The following is a 19,001-nucleotide window of genomic DNA, read 5'->3' as shown; positions in this document are numbered from 1 at the left end:
ACCCTTGCCGAGTATAATGTGAAGATTTGTCGTACAATAACTTTTTTTCATTTTAAAGATTTGTTCTACGGGATAGTATTGTAAAGACCACACAGTGTCATATTGAGATAATTTTGACAGCATTTTGTAATTTACACGTGTATACACATGTGTGTTCACTTCCTGGGTCCGGATGAGGGCGTATTATAACTCGGAATTTTAGTGCTATGTTAACTTTCAGTGGTACACGGAACTGCGAAGATAACGAACACAACAAATAGCTATAACATCTATAGACCTCATTTAGTTTGCTGTCAGTCTAAGCACGACTGAAAACTGAAGTTCCTCAGCGTAATGGATGTTTGAAATGGTTTATGGATTTTGAGAAAGAGCTTTACATCTTTTTCACATTTGGCGTCTGTTGATACCACTGTGAAGCCTTATATCGTTCTGAACAGAAAAGCGTGGTAAGTTACTATACTATTGTTTTGATTTACACTGACATTGAGTATAATTGTCAAAATATAGTTAGTTTATTGTGCTTCATAGTAATACAAATGTTTTAATAGTCAAATATTCTTAAGAACATTTTCCAATACTGATTTATTCAGTTAGTTATAGATCAATTCAGAAATAAAATACTTAAAGATGTACTCTTCTGAGGTTTGAATCACGTTCAAGTCGCGTTTTGATCTCGCGTAACGGATTTTTGTAATATTTAACAAATTATGATCAATTTTAAAAGAAAACACGTATCTGAGAAATGTGTAAAAAGATGAATGCATGTTTGATGTAGATGTTTTTTTTATGAGAATCAAAAAAATGTAAACGATGTGGTCATTCAGGTGGCCAATACCATTTCACGTCCGATCGGGTAATCGAGTCACGACCGCCTTGGTGAAAGGCAAGTGCGCTATCCACTGCGCAACCCATCCACTACGCCACCCGACCACCCAAATCTATTACATTGGCTCAAGGGCTGTTATTTTGTCACATATTTACTCAGTTAAGATACTTAAGAAATTCGAGTACATTTACATCATAAAAAAATGGAAAAGGAAAAAAGGAAAAGGGAAAAAAGAAAACTACATTTTAAATAGATATCTAACACAGCAAACGAGAGAAAAATTTAAACTCAAAGTAAAAACTAAAAAAAAAAACTGAGGCTACACCAAAACAAGAGAAAGACAACCCAAGAGACAGCAGTCAAGATGTCTCCAGAAGTCCTGAAAGCTGTAAAGGCAAATAACGACCGACAAGAGTACATACCTCTTACCCTGAACCTACTACTTTTTGACGGTACAAATGTAATTCGGGCACACTCAGCAATACATTCATGATTCAAATCAATTTTAATTACAACCTCTGTCTCCCTCTTCGTCTCTCACGTTCAGAAAATATTTAGAATCCAGATGTCTATCGATATCCGATCATTATATTAATATATACAGTCGCTATATAGATACATGTATGTGAAACTTTCTCTGTGTAAGCGGACTAGTGGAAATGGAATACCAGCAGACTAGGAGTGAACAGGAGGAAGTTATTAGCACGGGAAGTGATGAACAATTGAACAGTAGAACGTTATGAACAGCGAACTGATTATCACTAGTTCCGTTTGCATGGAGAAAGAGCAACCACATGGTCCGATATCATTTATATTACATTTAGACTTGGACATTTTAAAATCTCTCTCTCTCTCTCTCTCTCTCTCTATTATTTTTAGTGTGTCATCTTGTAATTTTGTTGTATTTTATGGAAAGGGCTTTATATAAGTTGTATAACTTGTGCCCAATCAAGTTGCTTTATGGCAAAAAAATATGTTCAAATCAAGAGTGAACGGGCGTTGGGTTATAGAAGACACTGGAATTTCATAGTTCCGATCATGGTTAGGACGAGGACCATATCTTAAACGTAGATTTAGGTAGATGTCTCTCGATTAGAAAATGACTAGAAGGTTTGTGAACAGGACACATTATCTGTCAGAAACCCTGATAGAACGAACACTGACTCGTTTGACTATTTCTGGAGTAGCAATTTAACCGCTGTATAAGCAGGGCTAATATGTTTCTATTGAGGAAAGGAAAATTCAGTTAGTTATGAAGATATATACCAATAGTGAAGTTACAATTACTGTGGAAATGTACTTAACTGACAGATCCCTGGTATATTGATGTAGTTATTGGAGGTACAGATGTAAAGTAGCTATGTTCTGAATAATTCAACTGTATATTATCATCTTTTTTTTTTTCTGAATGTAAAATGAAAAGATCTGACAACTGTCTCTTCACCTTTGTATATTATCGCCAAGCATGGCAGAAATCAAGACATTTAAGATAAATTATGATCAGAACTCTCCATTCTCACAGAACTTGTGATCGATCAGTAGATAACATACTAAGACTTAAAAAGCAATATTAAGAATTAGATATGAACATTCAAAAGATATCAGCTGATAGCATTAATATTTTCTGCATTAAAAATTGTATGTTGATGTTGGCAAATATGTATCATGCATCTGTATTTCACTTTCAGGTGAAACACATTATACAGAGTTCAAGATATGTCGTCGTTTGAAGGTAAGAAAAGCAATATTGTGGTTCTGACATAACAAGAAGGAACATTGTTTACGTAGTTTCCTCATTACGAAAACAACACTCATTACCTTAGCGGCGTCGTAATAGAAGCTCTACAGAGCTTATAGGTTTGTGTTTGACGATGTACACGCCGTTGAATACAGACTATTTATTTTTATATATTATTTATCATTAATTTATTTATAGTGAGTAGAATTGTTATGACTAACTTTTTATTAGGATCTATTCACATGTCAAGTTCACACTATAACAAGTTTGTGTTCCTAGTTTATGAAAACACCAGATCATGTAAATAGATTGTAGGAACCCGATACTTTGTTGACTTTATATCTAAAACGTGAATTCCCCGATAACGGTTGTATGTTCATTTTATTAATTGTTTACATTGTGATACATACAATCGGTTACACATATCAAGTTGTACAACGCGGAAGATAAAAAACAAGGAAATTAATTACTGCTAATCAAAACATAAATGTATACGTGTTTAGTCGTCAGCATGACCTAATAACAGGAAGTGCAAATTAAACATTGGGATGGGTGTGGGATTTATATTTTATATATTATAACGAATGTATGTGAAATACATTTATTATTGTAACGGTCTTCGTCCCTGTCTCAATCCTTTACATAGAGAGCACGACGATTCTAAACTGTCACTAAATGCTTATGACAAGCCCCCAGGAAAGTATGTGGTATTTCCAAACCAAGTACCTTATGACTGACTAGTTCTAAGTAACTAAAGAAGAACCAGAAAGCATAAGATAAGTTTAAGCACACCTTTACGGTTACCGTTTATTAAGGAACCCAATATCAAATTATACAGAGACAGATACTACAATTCTACAGACTCTCTCCAAATTCTCTCATAAATGTGATGTACAATAAAGGTAGAACTATGTCCGAACCCTGGATACAAGAACTATCTGATATATGTAGGGGACAAAACAAGTCTATTTATCCCTACTGTAGTTAGATAATAACAGAAATGAATCAAGTGCCAATAAATATCAATAGAAATTGCAATGTGCAATGATTACTATAAAATACCAACTCTAGATATGAAATATAGTAGGATTAGCATATCTGATCACTGGGTTCAATGAATGTTTAAAGTCAAACTCAACTGTCTGAAACACCGAAAGTACTCTAAAATAGACAAAGTTAAATTATCTTCAAGTTCAATAAATGTAAATATTACTAAAATCTCCCGTCCATCCCCATATTCTAGTCTACGAGTTGCTTCCCTTATACTACAAACCAAGCATACTGACAGCTCTACGGTTTTGGAACGATCCAAAAGTGTAGTAGACGCTAACAGCTCAAAACCAACCTTCCCCTAAGAAAGTCCGACGGCAACTCCTCCCCAACGCCCCAAAGGATCCCTACGCTTCTAGTAAGAACGCTAACATCAGCGAGGCAACGCTCAAGCTCAACGGGGCAACACCCGTTCCCCAGCAGACTCCGAAGAGATAATATAACGGCGCCACACCCGTTGCTCGCAACGTAGTACCCGTTGAACCCAAAACTTCCAAACGCATCCCATATTTCCAACGAATCCCATAAATCCAATAACTTCCCCTAGAAAAGTGATATCACATTTTCCTCTCACATCCCAGTTTGGCTGTTTTAATAAGCTCCTGTTCTCCTGTTATACCTTGGTAATTTCCTACCTTTATATTATATTTGTATAAGTTTTTGTTACATTTTACCAATTTCCTGTGGCAATTTTTTTTAAGTCTTTACTTCACCTTATCAATCTCCTGCCATGTGCCAATATGTTGATAATTCGTTGCTATGTCAATATATACACGGAGAATAATACATGCCTTTTTCCATATCACACCCAGTATCAACCCTCGACCAATAGCAGACCTCGGGCCTTCGGCCCTTGGGCTCATATATCAGTCTCGGGTTGATTCTGGGTGTGATATGGAAAAAGGCATGTTTTATTCTGTTTATTACATACTTACTGATAAAAGCTACTTTCTTATTATCTATTTTTCTTTTGAAATATTGAAAAACGAAAAAAATCCAAAAGGGGTGTGGTTTTGCGGGCTGATACAGGTTTTTGGGTGTGATACGGCGGGGGATGATACGCTTTTGGGGTGTGATACGGTGAGGGCTGATATGGGTAAGGGTAATTGTGTCGTATCGCATATACAAAAAACCCGTATTTATAAGTAAGTATGTAAAAAATGAATTAACGAGTCACTTTGGCCTTATAGTAAACAATAACCGAGAAGTAGAACTGGTCCGTAGAACGACGATATGCAGTAATTTATTGCTATCCCTTCAATAAAATCAATTAAGGTGACAATGATTTTAAAATTCTCCTTGTCAGTATTATCTAATAGTATATAAATTGTCCACCAGAAACATTTCCAACATTTCCTTTTGTATTTAATCAACTGAAATAACATTGTGAAAACCAACAGGCACAGATTTTAAAACGCAATTACAACAATATGGTTGATTGTCATGCCGTTTTTGTGGGTCTAGATTTATTGTTATTTTGTTTGTGAAAAGATACATCGACATAAGCTTGTAACTGTAACCTGCTCGTCACTTCAGATTATTTACATTCAAACCATAATTAATATCGGCCTAGCATTGTATTCTCCAAATATACATCACTCTACTTTAGGGGTATGTAAACAAACATTTTATCCGATCAGATTGCTTACGCTGATTTTCGTGTCCATGTAAGCCTTAACGTAACATTTAGAAAGGGAAGACAATCTGGACAATTGCTTTTCTGTTGATTACTGTCTTATCTGTAGGGTAGAAATCAATGACATGAGAGAAGTAAGGTCTGACCAGGGAATCCCATAAACTTTAAATACACCTGTTGGTATAGGTTATTTTTATTGGGTCACTACATCAATATTCATATCAAATGTGATGAAGACTAAATGGCGAGATGTTCAATTTGTCTGTAGGTATTGAAACTTCCGATGAAATACCTTCGCTTGCATGTATTTAACGAAATACCCGGTTTGCCAGTAAGAGAATGCTAACATGACCGACAAGTATCTATATAAGTTAGCTGTTAATTGTGTAATGATGATGAGTAGTATCCCACCCCAGCCTAATTGTTGTTTCTATGATATGCACTAGCTTGTCACTTTGTGCCCTGGATTTCACATCTTTTTTCACACTGAAGTGAACTGGAGTGCACTTTAATGTTTTGTGAAGTGCACTCCCTTGTTCACTACATGTACACTACGAAGTGCACAAGATACCAAGTTAAGTTTGCTTCTAACTGTACTTAACTGTTGAAGTCTGAAACAGGATGTCGGCAGAGTTGAAGTCCGCTATAATAATTGTTATTTTGATATTTCGCTGAATACATGTGTATATACAGGAAGTTGCAGTTAGATAAGGGCAATCCCTGTGTTTTGGCTGCTAGTACGTTCAGATGTACGCATAACTACCCTACAAATCATTATGCTTAGACGTAAAACAACACGTAAAGTAAACAAAAAGAGACCATTTCGAAGGTAAACTTTGCTTTACATTAGACCTACAGACACAAATCTGTAACAAAGTTGTTCGGTTCAAACAGCTGTTTCAAATAAGACATTTTGACATGTACCCTTACATCAAAGTTAAACAAAACCCATTGAGAACCTATCATTAACAATGTCACTTCTACCATTTAGAATATGATGAAAACTTAGATGGATTTTATCGAAATGATTTGATATATTTATTGTGTTTTTATACAACCATCAAATTTGACGGTAGTATTATGGTATGGCGTTGTCCGTCCGGCGTAAACTTTGTCTGGCAATCTCGATCCTCTACATTTTTCGACCGATCTCTTTGATATTTGGTTTACATCATAATCATGATATGCAGTTGTGTCCCCCTTAAAAGAATTTTGATTCGTCAATTTTTCCAAAAGTTATTGCCCTTTGCTCATTTCAGTATTTGAATTTTATCCAGAGATCTTCTCCTACATTTTTCGCCCGATCTATTTGAAACTTGGTATACTTTATAATCATGATATGAAGTTGTGTCTCCATTAAAAGAATTTTGTTTCAACAATTTTTCCAAAAGTTATTGCCTTTTGTTTATCACAGTATTTGATTTTTGTCCGGCAATCTCCTCCTACATTTTTTCAACGAATCTCTTTGAAACTTAGTATACTTTATAATCATGATATGAAGTTGTGTCTCCCTTAAAAGAATTTCGATTCGACGATGTTTGCAAAAGGTATTGCCTTTTGTTCATTTCAGTATTTGATTTTTTGTCCAAAGATTTTCTCCCACATTTTTTATAGCATATCAGCTAACCACTCTTAGAATGATGTAGATCCTATTTCAATGTAAGAAGTATATAACACTATATGGCATTGGACCGACGTATTTTGGTCCACCCCGCGGTACTCTTGTATGCATTTTATATGTACTGTTTTATACGTATTCAAGTATACTAAACATTCTTACCAACACAATGTATATCAATACAATAATTCTACTTTATTTCAATAATCATATTTTTGGATAACAAAATTCATCTATAAAGAAAGTGTATTGGTACATCTACAATTTCTCTGTGTGTTTAGAACACCTCCCAATTGTTGGAGTCGATGATCTGGCACATCCAACTGCAGAAGGATACCTGGAGAAAAAACGGAAAGGTAAATATCTCTGCTCGTATGTCAGCTTGTGACCAATCATTCCTTGGTATATGTATGCATGTGTTTACACTTTACCAATGAATGGCCTTATGTAATATTTTATATATTAATAGGTTTTCAAAATATTACTTTAGCAATAGATCAATTTACTAAGGGACATACTAGTTTACTTTTGGGTTACATATGTTTCCGTACTATCCCCATATCTATCTACAGCCGATTCCTAGCGTTCAGTTCGACAGTTCTGATTTTGTCCACAGTCCCTGTCAAAGATAGCGCTGATGCTGTTATTTAATGTCGATGTATCAGGTCAAAGAAACGATGTAAACATTGCCTTAACGTGGAGTGAAATTGACACTAAGTTAATTGAAGATGTACATGTGTGTATTCAAGCTTAGATTGCTTGAGTCAGTTTGTGTTTTAAGAGTTTAGCTATATTAGAGCACTTATTATATGTTACGTAGCGTAATGTGAGTTTCAGTAATTGAAGAACAACATACTTGAAAACGATCGAATTAATGTAAGTTGATTTATAAATGTATTAAAACATTGTTCAAAGCATTTGAACATTATCAAAGTTCAAATTCCAACACACAAACAAGATCCAATCTGATATATTTTGTACCTAATTGACCCTTGAAACAATAGTTAAGTGGTTGGTTATATGTCATTACTAATAAAACTGAACAGTTATTAGGCAACACTGTACTGTTTAACGTAAGAATTGTTACGAATGCTCGTAATAAATTATATAATTTTTTGGTTGACTCCAACTTCACGGTGATTGTGGTTTTAGCTAATTTGAACACCCAAGAAAGAGAACATTATTGTGCCCTTGATTGTGACTATTGACCGTTTTGTCCTTATGGATATAACGTTAGAAATGACACGCCCATTCCCTGTGAACGGGTTATATTGTGCATTGTCTTTCTGATAAAGTGTTTCATAAAATCCCTCACAGAGATATTGTTGTACAAGGAAGAAAATACAGACATGGAGAGTAACAAAGAAATTACACGATACCCATTTCCTTAAGTAAGTTACCGTAAACCTTCAGCATAAACGTGTTAATACTGGCTAGTCTGGTACATAGGATATGTGTGTTGTCAAACAATGTGTCGCAACATGACAATGTACGATAAAATTTCAGAATTGAAACCAAGACTCCCCATCAGTTGATATAAACAGTTAAGGCGGAAAGGTCTTGCTTAATCTTCAAAATATGAAGTAAAGTTTTAAGTTAGTTTTTTTCGACGCATGTCTTATCTAAATCCTCACTAAGGACAACCAACAAATGTGGTCAAATAAACCTGCCAACACTATATGTTGTCAATTGGCTCCTTCTTCAATAGATGAATTCATCATTTAAAAGTTCATTAATTCATTAATGTTAATAAAGAGGTGCATATTGCATTGTTAGCTCACCGGGTCCGAAGGTCCAACTTGTCCAAGGTGAGCTTATGCCATACTATGGCGTCCGTCGTCCGTCCGTCAACAATTTCTTTAAACGACTTCTTCTTCTCAACCACGGATTGGAATTTAACTAAATTTGACTGGAAGAAATTATATGAGGTAGGGATTCAAAATTGTACAAATGGTGGGGCTGACCCCCAAGGGGGCTGAGGGGCGGGGCCAAAAGGGGGCAATTTGGCTATATTGCTTTAAGCGACTTCTTCTCTGGAACAAAAAGATGGATATCACCCATATTTGACTGGAAGCATCCCTAGGTGGTGGGGATTCACAATTGTATATTTTTTGGGGCTAACCCCCGGGCCAAGGGGTGTTGCCAAAATAAGTGTATCATTTGGAAATGGTTGAGATCCCCATCGTTTAACCATAAATACAATTGTAAAGTATAAAGAGAAGAATGCACATTTGCTTCCAGTATGGCCTAGGGCTTGCCCCATCCTTTGAGACATTGTCCCTGGGTCATAACTTTGAAATGGTTGAAATCCCCTCCCCAAAACTATATATACAACTGCTGGGCATAAAGAGACGAATGCAGTCATGATAAAAGAATAGACCGTGGGGTCTGACTGAACCCCTAGGGACAAAGTTTCTTTGTCACAGCTTGGAAACAGTTGAAATCCCCACCCTATAACCATATATATACAAATGCTAAGTTTAAAGAAATGAATGCACATACTTTTCCATGATGGCCTTGGGGTCTGCTCCACCCTTGGAGACTTAAGCCCTCGGTCATAACTTCGAAATGGTTAAGATCCCCACCCCAAAACTATATATACAATTGTTTGGCATAAAGAGACGAATGCAGTCATGATATTAGAATTGATTCCAGGGTCTGCCCCACCTTTGCAGACTTAACATCTGGGTTATAACTTAGAAACGGTTGAGATCCCCACCCCAGAATTATAAATACAAATCCTGGGCAAAAAGAGACGAATGCAGTTATTATTTATGAATTGATCCAGGATTGGCCGTGGGGTCTTGCATATTCCCTTTGATATCATTTGGAGAATGTTTTGCCATGATTGCTTAGATATCAAAGTGAGCGATACAGGCTCTCTGGGCCTCTTGTTTAGAACGTGTTGGAGTGGCTCTCGTAGCGTAGAGTTATACTACGTTTTTTGTTTAACCAGCTTAGTTAAATGTTCTAGGTAGATTTTAGTGTAGTGTAATGTTGAGTTATGCTAAGTATGTTGTTAGCGTAGTGACAAGAAACACTATGTATTAGATTATCAACGTGTGATTCAGTGAATACTCATGTCATATATTTTGTGTTTCAACGTGGAGAGCAATGATAACTGAATAAAGCCTTCGAAAATGTCCAAATTCACAAAACTTGCAAAACTGACTTTGTAATAAAAATATCTTAAATTCGTTTCCAATGGAATTGTATTGGACGTTTCCAATGGAATTGTAGAGGACATTTCCAATAGATTGTACAGGACGTTTCCAATGGAATTGTACAGAAAGATTGAATTGTTTCAAATTGTACAGGACGTTTCCAATGGAATTGTAGAGGAAGTTTCCAATGGAATTATAGAGGACGTTTCCAATGGAATTGTAGAGGACGTTTCCAATGGAATTGTACAGGACGTTTCCAATGGAATTGTACAGGACGTTTCCAATGGAACTGTAGAGGACGTTTCCAATGGAAATGTATAGGACGTTTCCAATGAAATTGTATAGGACGTTTGCCAATGGAACTGTAAAGAACATTTCAAATGGAATTGTACAGAACGTTTCCAATGGAATTGTAAAGGACCTTTCCAATGGAACTGTAAAGAACGTTTCCAATGGAATTGTATAGAACGTTTCCAATGGAATTAAACCAGACGTTTTCAGTGCAATTGTATAGGACGTTTCCATTTGAATTGTAGAGGTCGTTTCCAATGGAATTATACAGGACGTTTCCATTTGAATTGTAGAGGTCGTTTCCAATGGAATTGTACAGGACGTTTCCAATGGAATTATATAGGACGTCTCCAATAGAATTGTATAGGACGTTTCCAATGGAATTGTAAAGGATGTTTCCAATGGAATTGTATAGTACGTTTCCAGTGGAATTGTACGGGACGTTTCCAATGTAATTGTATAGGACGTTTCCAATTGAATTGCAGAGGACGTTTCCAATGGAATTGTACAGGACGTTTCCAATGGAATTGTACAGGACGTTTCCAGTGGAATTGTACAGGACGTTTCCAATGGAATTGTATAGGACGTTTCCAATTGAATTGTATAGGACCTTTCCAACGGAATTGTAGAGGACGTTTCCAATGGAATTGTACTAAACGTTTCCAATGAAATTTTATAGGACGTTTCCAATGGAATTGTACAGGACGTTTCCAATGGAATTGTATAATGGAATTATATAGAACGTTTCTAATGGAATTGTTAACGACGTTTCGAATGGAATTATATAGGACGTTTCCAAATATATCAATTTTAAGACTCGTTTCTTAATATAATGCGTAATTGAAAGTCATATAAGACCCCTTAGCTATATGTATTAGTGTAAGATAGTGAAGAATCAAACATAGGTGTGGTCCGTAGACAGGGATATGTCATCCCTCGGATAAGGGTTGGGCTGTCCGGTACTCTGACCACACCCATGTGAAATTATTATTCTCGAATATTCAAAATAAAAATGCTAGAATGATGTTATAATTATGGCTGTGAGAATCCGTTTTTTAACCTGTTCATATCTGTTGTCCTTTCCTCAGACAAGAAGTTTCGGAGTGAAAAGCTACAAAAGAGGTGGTGTGTTATCCATGGCGGTAATTTCTATTACTTCAACAAGTGCACTGACATAAGACAGAAGGGATGCTTCAGCCTGAAAGGTAACATTCAATTCACCTCGAGTAGTTTATACCGAGTGTAACGGTTTATTATAACCGAGTGTAACGGTTTTTACCGAGTGTAACGGTCTACACATGATAACTGTAGTATGTGAATATGTCCAAACACGGCACCAATGCTTTTTAGATTGTTCAGTTTATTTTAGTAATACATACAATTTTGTCTTTATTTATCTTTATAGATAAATATTTAAATTGATTTAAAAACAAAATATTCCAAAATATTCTTATTTTGTATTTAAAAGTAATCATAAGCAGACTAGCACATGCTAAAATATACAGTTTTCGCAACTCTGTTGAATACCATTATGAAAGTAAAAACATATTTCAATCCTAAAAATCATTTTAGCAACACAAACTAAAAATTGTTATTTATGTTATTGTAGTTTGAAAACAAAATATTTTGGAATCGAGTTCAATTAATTTCGATTATACATAATCAAATAAGGAATTACAAAGACAGATATTTTTCTTGTTGAGGTACATTTCTCCTGTTTGCCACCTGACACGTATCACAAACATATAACGATACTCCGCTCTGTATACAAGGATAGTTTACGTACGGTATAAAGATGAATCTGCTAATTGAAACCTACAGAGAGCATTTTACGTTAGGTACCACTAAAGAAAGGCGATTTCAATGTACTCACCACTAGTCACATTTAATACTCAAAATAGTCAAATCTGCTCTCGACAAATTAAACTTTTTTCTTTCTTTTATTTTCTTGTACATTAGGTTATTCCTTCCGTAAGCTGGGTAATTTGTCATTTGCCATTGTTTGTGAAGGAAAGCGCCCTTATGAGGTATGTTGTAGCAACACAGGTTCTTCAATTTTTGTTACGTTTTGGTTGTTGTTTGGTTTGTTTTTGGTGATATTATTATCATGAAAAGATATTTTTGTTATATTAAGATGATTAGATAATTTTCATACCATTATACCATTAGTTGATGCCCTACACGCCACTGGGCGTACAGGGCAGTACATAAGTATACCATTAGTTATCTGCATGATTGAGAACAATGTGCTTTTTTAACATAACTATCTCGTTTTAAAGATCGTGCATTTCAGGGAAACATTTAAAACATGATACATGTGCCAACATTTAGAGTACATGGTGTGTGTGTTTCTAAGTGATCCCTTCACTAGTCAACAAAACGTTTCTAGTAGTGAAGGATCTATAAACCATACATATGACATTAATTACATCAACCTAAAAACAGGATAGGAGGACAATTGCAAGTTGCTATTTATACAATAAAACAAATATTGCATACATGAGAGTGCATTTAGCAAAATTTTCGTTCATCGGAAACCTGATAACCTATGCCCAATACCCCGTGGGATAATACTATGCAATATTACCCACCTATTAAACAGTTGTCTGTGAATAAAGCGTGTGGTTCCCGTTGCATTTATTTGATGCTTGCTGTTTATCTATGTGAATTGGGTGCAGATCGGTTCTATATCTGTACTTGACTGCCTTACATCAATTGCTCAGTGCCAGTTTTAATGAATTGTATATCAACATTTCAGTTTGTAGCGCCTTCCAAAGATGAAGCGGAGAAATTTAGAAAGGCCATCACAGGCGGCAAATGTAAGTTTTGTCTTTTTCTCTATTAAAAATACCTTTAATAACAGAATATAATTACATAAAGTATCCTGTAAACTGCTTTCGTCAGTAAATATGGCTGACCAGGTTACTTATAAATATGCATTCGTTTTAATACATGTTTTAAAGGTGTACTTTGGAGCATAAATGGTGATACACAAAGCGTTATTTCGTAACATTTAGCTATTTATTTCCCTCATACAGAGAATCATTAAATTTTCACTTTAAAATGCAAAGATTCAAGCAAGTCCGAAAAGTATTAAGGTACGACATGGTCTTTAGTAGCTTTGTAAATTTTTATCGTTTTGTATTATCAGATATATTTATCAATACGTTTTTGTAATATTTGTAACAGCTCCAAGAAAAACGTTGAGAAAATCCGACAGTTACCCTGGGGTCGAGCCGGCACCTCCTGTTTCTCCTACACGAGATCGTTCCATCAGTATCCCTACTGATAAAAAATCCGAGCAAATGCCATATAAATCGAAGACCCGATCACATACACCTGATCCTTTCCAAAGGAGCCCGAACACACATTCGCAATACAGATCAAACACACTCGGAAGTTCTGATTATGGTAAGACAAGGACAGGTTCACCTAACACCCAGCTCCAGAAAACGCAGTCTTCGCCATACTGCGACAGGTCAACTGTTCACAAACAATGTCCGGAACTACCTACTAGAAATAAACTCGATGTAGATGAATACGGCTATGCAAACGTCGGGGTAAGAAAGAAAGGCCTCCTCCCAGTAGTTGTAGTGGAAAATAATGAAAACCTGATGAATCAACAACAGTTCAGCAGCAGTGACGATAGTGATTCGGATTATGATACTGTTCCCGAATCTGTTCCCCCATTTCCAGCACCACGACATAAACAAGTTGAAAAACTGCTTTCAATATCTGCACAAGAAAACAAGAGAAGTATGGCCCTAGATAGGCAGAAAATGCCATTCCCGGGTTTGACGTCACAGAGCCACGAAAGCAGTGACGATGATCAGGATTATGACTCTCCCAAAGACTTGCCACTACGTCCTGAGTCGGATTATGATTTGGTGGGAAAGTTTCTTCGCAAACCAAAGGAAAGTTTTGATATAGGAAGTACGGGAGATGATGACTGTTATATAGATGCTTCAAAACTGGACTCAGTACCAAATACAAACAGACAACAGAGATCAAATCAGCCTCCCAGAGCCCCATCGAAGCTAGGCATTCAACAACTTGAGGATGATATCTACTTTGAGCCTACATCTGAGTTTGGTCATGTTGAACAAATATCGCGTTCACAAATACAAAATATTTTGTGCACTGACGATGAAAATCCTTATTTCATACCAAGCGAGGAGTCTGGGCATTCGAAAAATGACGAACCTTCTTATTTTAAACCGAATTTAGATTGTGATAAGTCAAGGTTTGATGAAGAAAACCCTTACTTTGAACCTATATCCGACTATGACATGCCTGAAGTCGCAGTGGCGGGGTCATTTCAAACCCCGAAATCAAAATCACCATTAGGCAGAACCAAATCTCAGGAAAATGATGGGTACATAAAAGTACCTGGTAATACCAAAATGACGTCAAGCCGAAATAGTGACGGTTATTCCAAACCGGAGGAGATGGTATGGTTGAAGCGCAAACCTGCAACCGCAGCAGCAACCAACAAAAAGAGCGATCTCTTCACAGATGACTCGGTAATATATGTAAACCTTCCTTTTGCAATCAATAAAAGCTCACAGATGAAACAGATGGAGCAACAGATGGAGCTATCGAGCACAATTAACTCCAAAAATACCATGAAATTACAAAATAGCATGGAGGATAGCAGTTATTCCGATTCTGATGATGAAGATTACATCACGATCTAAATGTGACTGATGCAGAATACTACAAATCACTTTTGCGTGAAAACATCCCAAATACCAAGGCATCGGAACATAATGTAAACTGCTGTGTAAATAACTTTACTAGGATAAATGTGATATTAACACAGGTTTAGACAATTAACCGGGAGTACTGTGATTTCAAGACAAAGTGTAAAATTCATTAGAAGTAACTATCATTATTGTTAATAACTTTCTAATAACATAATATATGCAATTTAATATATTTTATTATAATAAAATTTCTAAAACCCGACTGAAAGGGTATATGCAAGTCCCGAAGTGGCTTCCCGTGTATATAAAAAATAATTGGGAGTGTTAACACAAGGTAAAAACAAAGTGCTGTGCGGACTTTGATGATCAAAGATGGAGACAATTTATCGGGAGTGTTGTGATGTTAACACAAGGTGGATACTATTTACCGGGAGTGCTGTGATGTCAACATAAGGTTGAAGACAATTAACTCGGAGTGCTTTGATGTTAACATAAGGTTGAGGACAATTTACCGGGAGTGCTGTGATGTTAACATAAGGTTGAAGACATTTTAAATGGGAGTGCTTTGATGTTAACATAAGGTTGAGGACAATTTACCGGGAGTGCTTTGATGCTAACATAAGGTTGAAGACAATTAACTGGGAGTGCTTAGATGTTAACACAAGGTGAATACTATTTACCGGGAGTGCTGCGATGTCAACATAAGGTTGAGGACAATTTACTTGGAGTGCTTTGATGTTAACATAAGGTTGAGGACAATTTACTGGGAGTGCTTTAATGTTAACTAAGGTTGAAGACAATTTACTGGGAGTGCTTTGATGTTAACATAAGGTTGAGGACAATTTACCGGGAGTGCTTTGATGCTAACATAAGGTTGAAGACAATTAACTGGGAGTGCTTAGATGTTAACACAAGGTGAATACTATTTACCGGGAGTGCTACGATGTCAACATAAGGTTGAGGACAATTTACTTGGAGTGTTTGATGTTAACATAAGGTTGAGGACAATTTACTGGGAGTGCTTTGATGTTAAATAAGGTTGAAGACAATTTACCGGGAGTGCTTTGATGTTAACATAAGGTTGAAGACAATTAACTGGGAGTGCTTAGATGTTAACATAAGGTTGAGGACAATTTACTGGGAGTGCTTTGATGTTAACATAAGGTTGAAGACAATTCACTGGGAGTGCTTTGATGTTAACATAAGGTTGAGGACAATTAACTGGGAGTGCTGTGATGTTAACATCAGGTTGAAGACAATTAACTGGGAGTGCTTAGATGTTAACATAAGGTTGAGGACAATTTACTGGGAGTGCTTTGATGTTAACATAATGTTGAAGACAATTTACTGGGAGTGCTTTGATGTTAACATAAGGTTGAGGACAATTTACTGGGAGTGCCCTGATGTTAACATAAGGTTGAAGACAATTAACTGGGAGTGCTTTGATATAAACATAAGGTTGAAGGCAATTAATTGGGAATGCTTTGATATTAACACAAGGTGAATACTATTTACCGGGAGTGATGTGATGTCAACATAAGGTTGAAAACAATTTACTGGGAGTGCTTTTGATGTTAACGCAAGGTGAAAACAATTTACTGGGATGCTGTGATGTTAACATAAGGTTTAGACAATTTACTGGGAGTGCTTTGATGTTAAATAAATGTTTACACAATGTTTAAACATTTCACTTGGGTAGATACAAATGTTCCTATTTCATTGAAGATATACAATACGATTGTTTATGTATATGAGGTATAGTTTATAGTACCAAAGTTTGAAAAGCCCTGGTTCAGTCCCTGACTAATATGGTGCTCTCAGGTTGGAGGGCTCTCACACATCTTTCCTAAATGTCAACGATTTCTGGAAGGTGTAAGATAATAATGTTATCCATAACTTGTTGTAATTATGTCTTTGATCTTTGATGTCTCTTTGCTACACCAAAGGCGTGAAGCAGGGATGCAACTTTCTTGGCATGACCTGGGTTTCCCCCCCCCCCCCCTTTTTTTTTTTTTTAAGCCGAGCGGCTTATTAATTCTGTCCAGAGAACGAAATGACGGACCTCTTCCGTTCAGGGTAATAATCTGACAAATCGTGCTTAGTTTGATAACGGTAATGGCTCTGAGACGAGACGATATGGGAACCGTGTAAGCTTATCAAACATTTCTTTAACACAGCATGCTTTTTTTCTGGTGTATGTATTTCTGAAAATGTAACAATTTAAGAACATGACACAACTGCCGCTGCTGTTTGACAAGAATTTGCGCTGTGTCAAAATATTATCCAATCCGGTGTTAGGGAAATAACTCTTACGTTGGTAAAGTCGCATTGGTAAATATAATTCAAATATATATATATATTTGTAATTGTTTTATTTCTCTAAATAAATCATCAACATTAAAGCAATCAACACCATCATACATTTCCAATATCACAATAAACATCATCTTCATCTATTCTTCATCTTCATCATAAGCATCTATATATATATATATCCATTCTTAAAACCATCGCCATCAGCCATCTTTATCATTTCCATCATCATCATCATTGTCATATAACATTCATCATTCACATCAATATCAATCATTGATCACATCATAATATTCATCAATCAACTTTCAACATTCATCATCATCATTATATCATCATCATAATATCATCATCATCATCATCATCATCATCATATCATCATCATCATCATCATCATCAACAAGTTTCCTCATCAACTTTTTCTATCATTATCATTCACGTCAATCAAGCAATGATTACATCATCAATTTCAACAATTAATTTTCAGCATTCCTAATCATTTTAAAACTATCATCATCATGATGATAAATATAATTCATCCATCTACACCATTATCATGATAGTCAGTCCTTGTCAACAATAATACATCATCATCCTCATCAGTTATAAAATCATCATCAACATTATCATTGCTGACCTAAAATCATGATCACCAACAACATCCTCAGTTTTTATCACTAATACCTCCATTAATTATCAGATCCAATTACATATATTACTGCTGATAATTTATGCATATTTGTATAAAAACAAAAATATAATGAATTATATAAACATACACCCCATTTTACCGCTCCGCACGCATACTCGCCCACACAGACGCACATACTCACCCACACAGCCGCACATACTCACCCACACAGCCGCACATATGCACACTCACACATTAGAAATTAGAAAAGTATCATAGATAATTTCTTATTTCGTCCGGTCAGGGGTTGGGTGTTATTTCTAGCAGCTTATTCCTTTTTTCCATATATTATTAAACTTTGCTACATTCTCATTACCCTTGCTAACGCAAATATATTTTTGAGTCACATAATTATCTTTTATAATAGATTTTAAAGCTAACACAGATAAAGTTTGCTGTAAACATCTTGCTCTATAAATGCATTGTTTCATAATGATTAATATAAGATTGTCTGTTGTGTAGTATATATTTTTATCATTGTGCATGCCAAAAATTAAAGTTTCTTTATTAAAAGTAAATGGAATCAATAGAGCATCTAATAAAAATTCAAAGTTCTCAAAAAATGTCTGCACTTCTCTGCACTCCCAAAATAAATGTATAATTGTTTCTATTTCTGTTTTACAAAAGAAACAGAGTGGACTATCAGTTAAACCAATTTTGAATAAATATGAATTTGTTGTTAATATGTGTTGGTTTATTCTGTATTGCAGCCAATGTAATTTGGAGCTTTTAGTAACTCGAAAAGGGGTTGCATATATACTTCATACTTTTTTCTGGTGTATGTATTTATGAAAATGTAACAATTTAAGAACATGACACAACTGCCGCTGCTGTTTGACAAGAATTCGCGCTGTGTCAAAATATTATCCAATCCGGTGTTAGGGAAATAACTCTTACGTTGGTAAAGTCGCATTGGTAAATATAATTCAAATATATTCCAAGAACATTTGTGAGATTTTGTATATTCA

The 19,001-nt window shown here is 35.6% G+C and overlaps 1 protein-coding gene across 1 annotated transcript; it reads left to right on the top strand.

Annotated features, from left to right (window-relative positions):
• Positions 1-17,311, top strand: LOC110456224. Its single transcript, XM_021506822.1, has 7 exons — positions 1-446; positions 2,515-2,558; positions 7,150-7,224; positions 11,412-11,528; positions 12,283-12,350; positions 13,082-13,142; positions 13,513-17,311. The coding sequence occupies exons 2-7, from the start codon at positions 2,543-2,545 to the stop codon at positions 15,018-15,020; spliced, it is 1,845 nt and encodes a 614-aa protein (XP_021362497.1). The 5' UTR covers positions 1-446; positions 2,515-2,542; the 3' UTR covers positions 15,021-17,311.
• The last annotated feature ends 1,690 nt before the right edge of the window (positions 17,312-19,001 follow it).

This window comes from Mizuhopecten yessoensis, unplaced genomic scaffold (genome assembly GCF_002113885.1).
Source record: "Mizuhopecten yessoensis strain PY_sf001 unplaced genomic scaffold, ASM211388v2 scaffold8573, whole genome shotgun sequence".
Classification (NCBI taxonomy): domain Eukaryota; kingdom Metazoa; phylum Mollusca; class Bivalvia; order Pectinida; family Pectinidae; genus Mizuhopecten; species Mizuhopecten yessoensis.
This window is presented reverse-complemented; position numbering and strand designations above follow the sequence as displayed.

Coding starts and splice junctions, on each gene's coding strand:
- LOC110456224 (XM_021506822.1), top strand. Junction 7,225..11,411: donor CCTGGAGAAAAAACGGAAAG/GTAAATATCTCT, acceptor TCCTTTCCTCAG/ACAAGAAGTTTCGGAGTGAA. Junction 13,143..13,512: donor GGCCATCACAGGCGGCAAAT/GTAAGTTTTGTC, acceptor TATTTGTAACAG/CTCCAAGAAAAACGTTGAGA.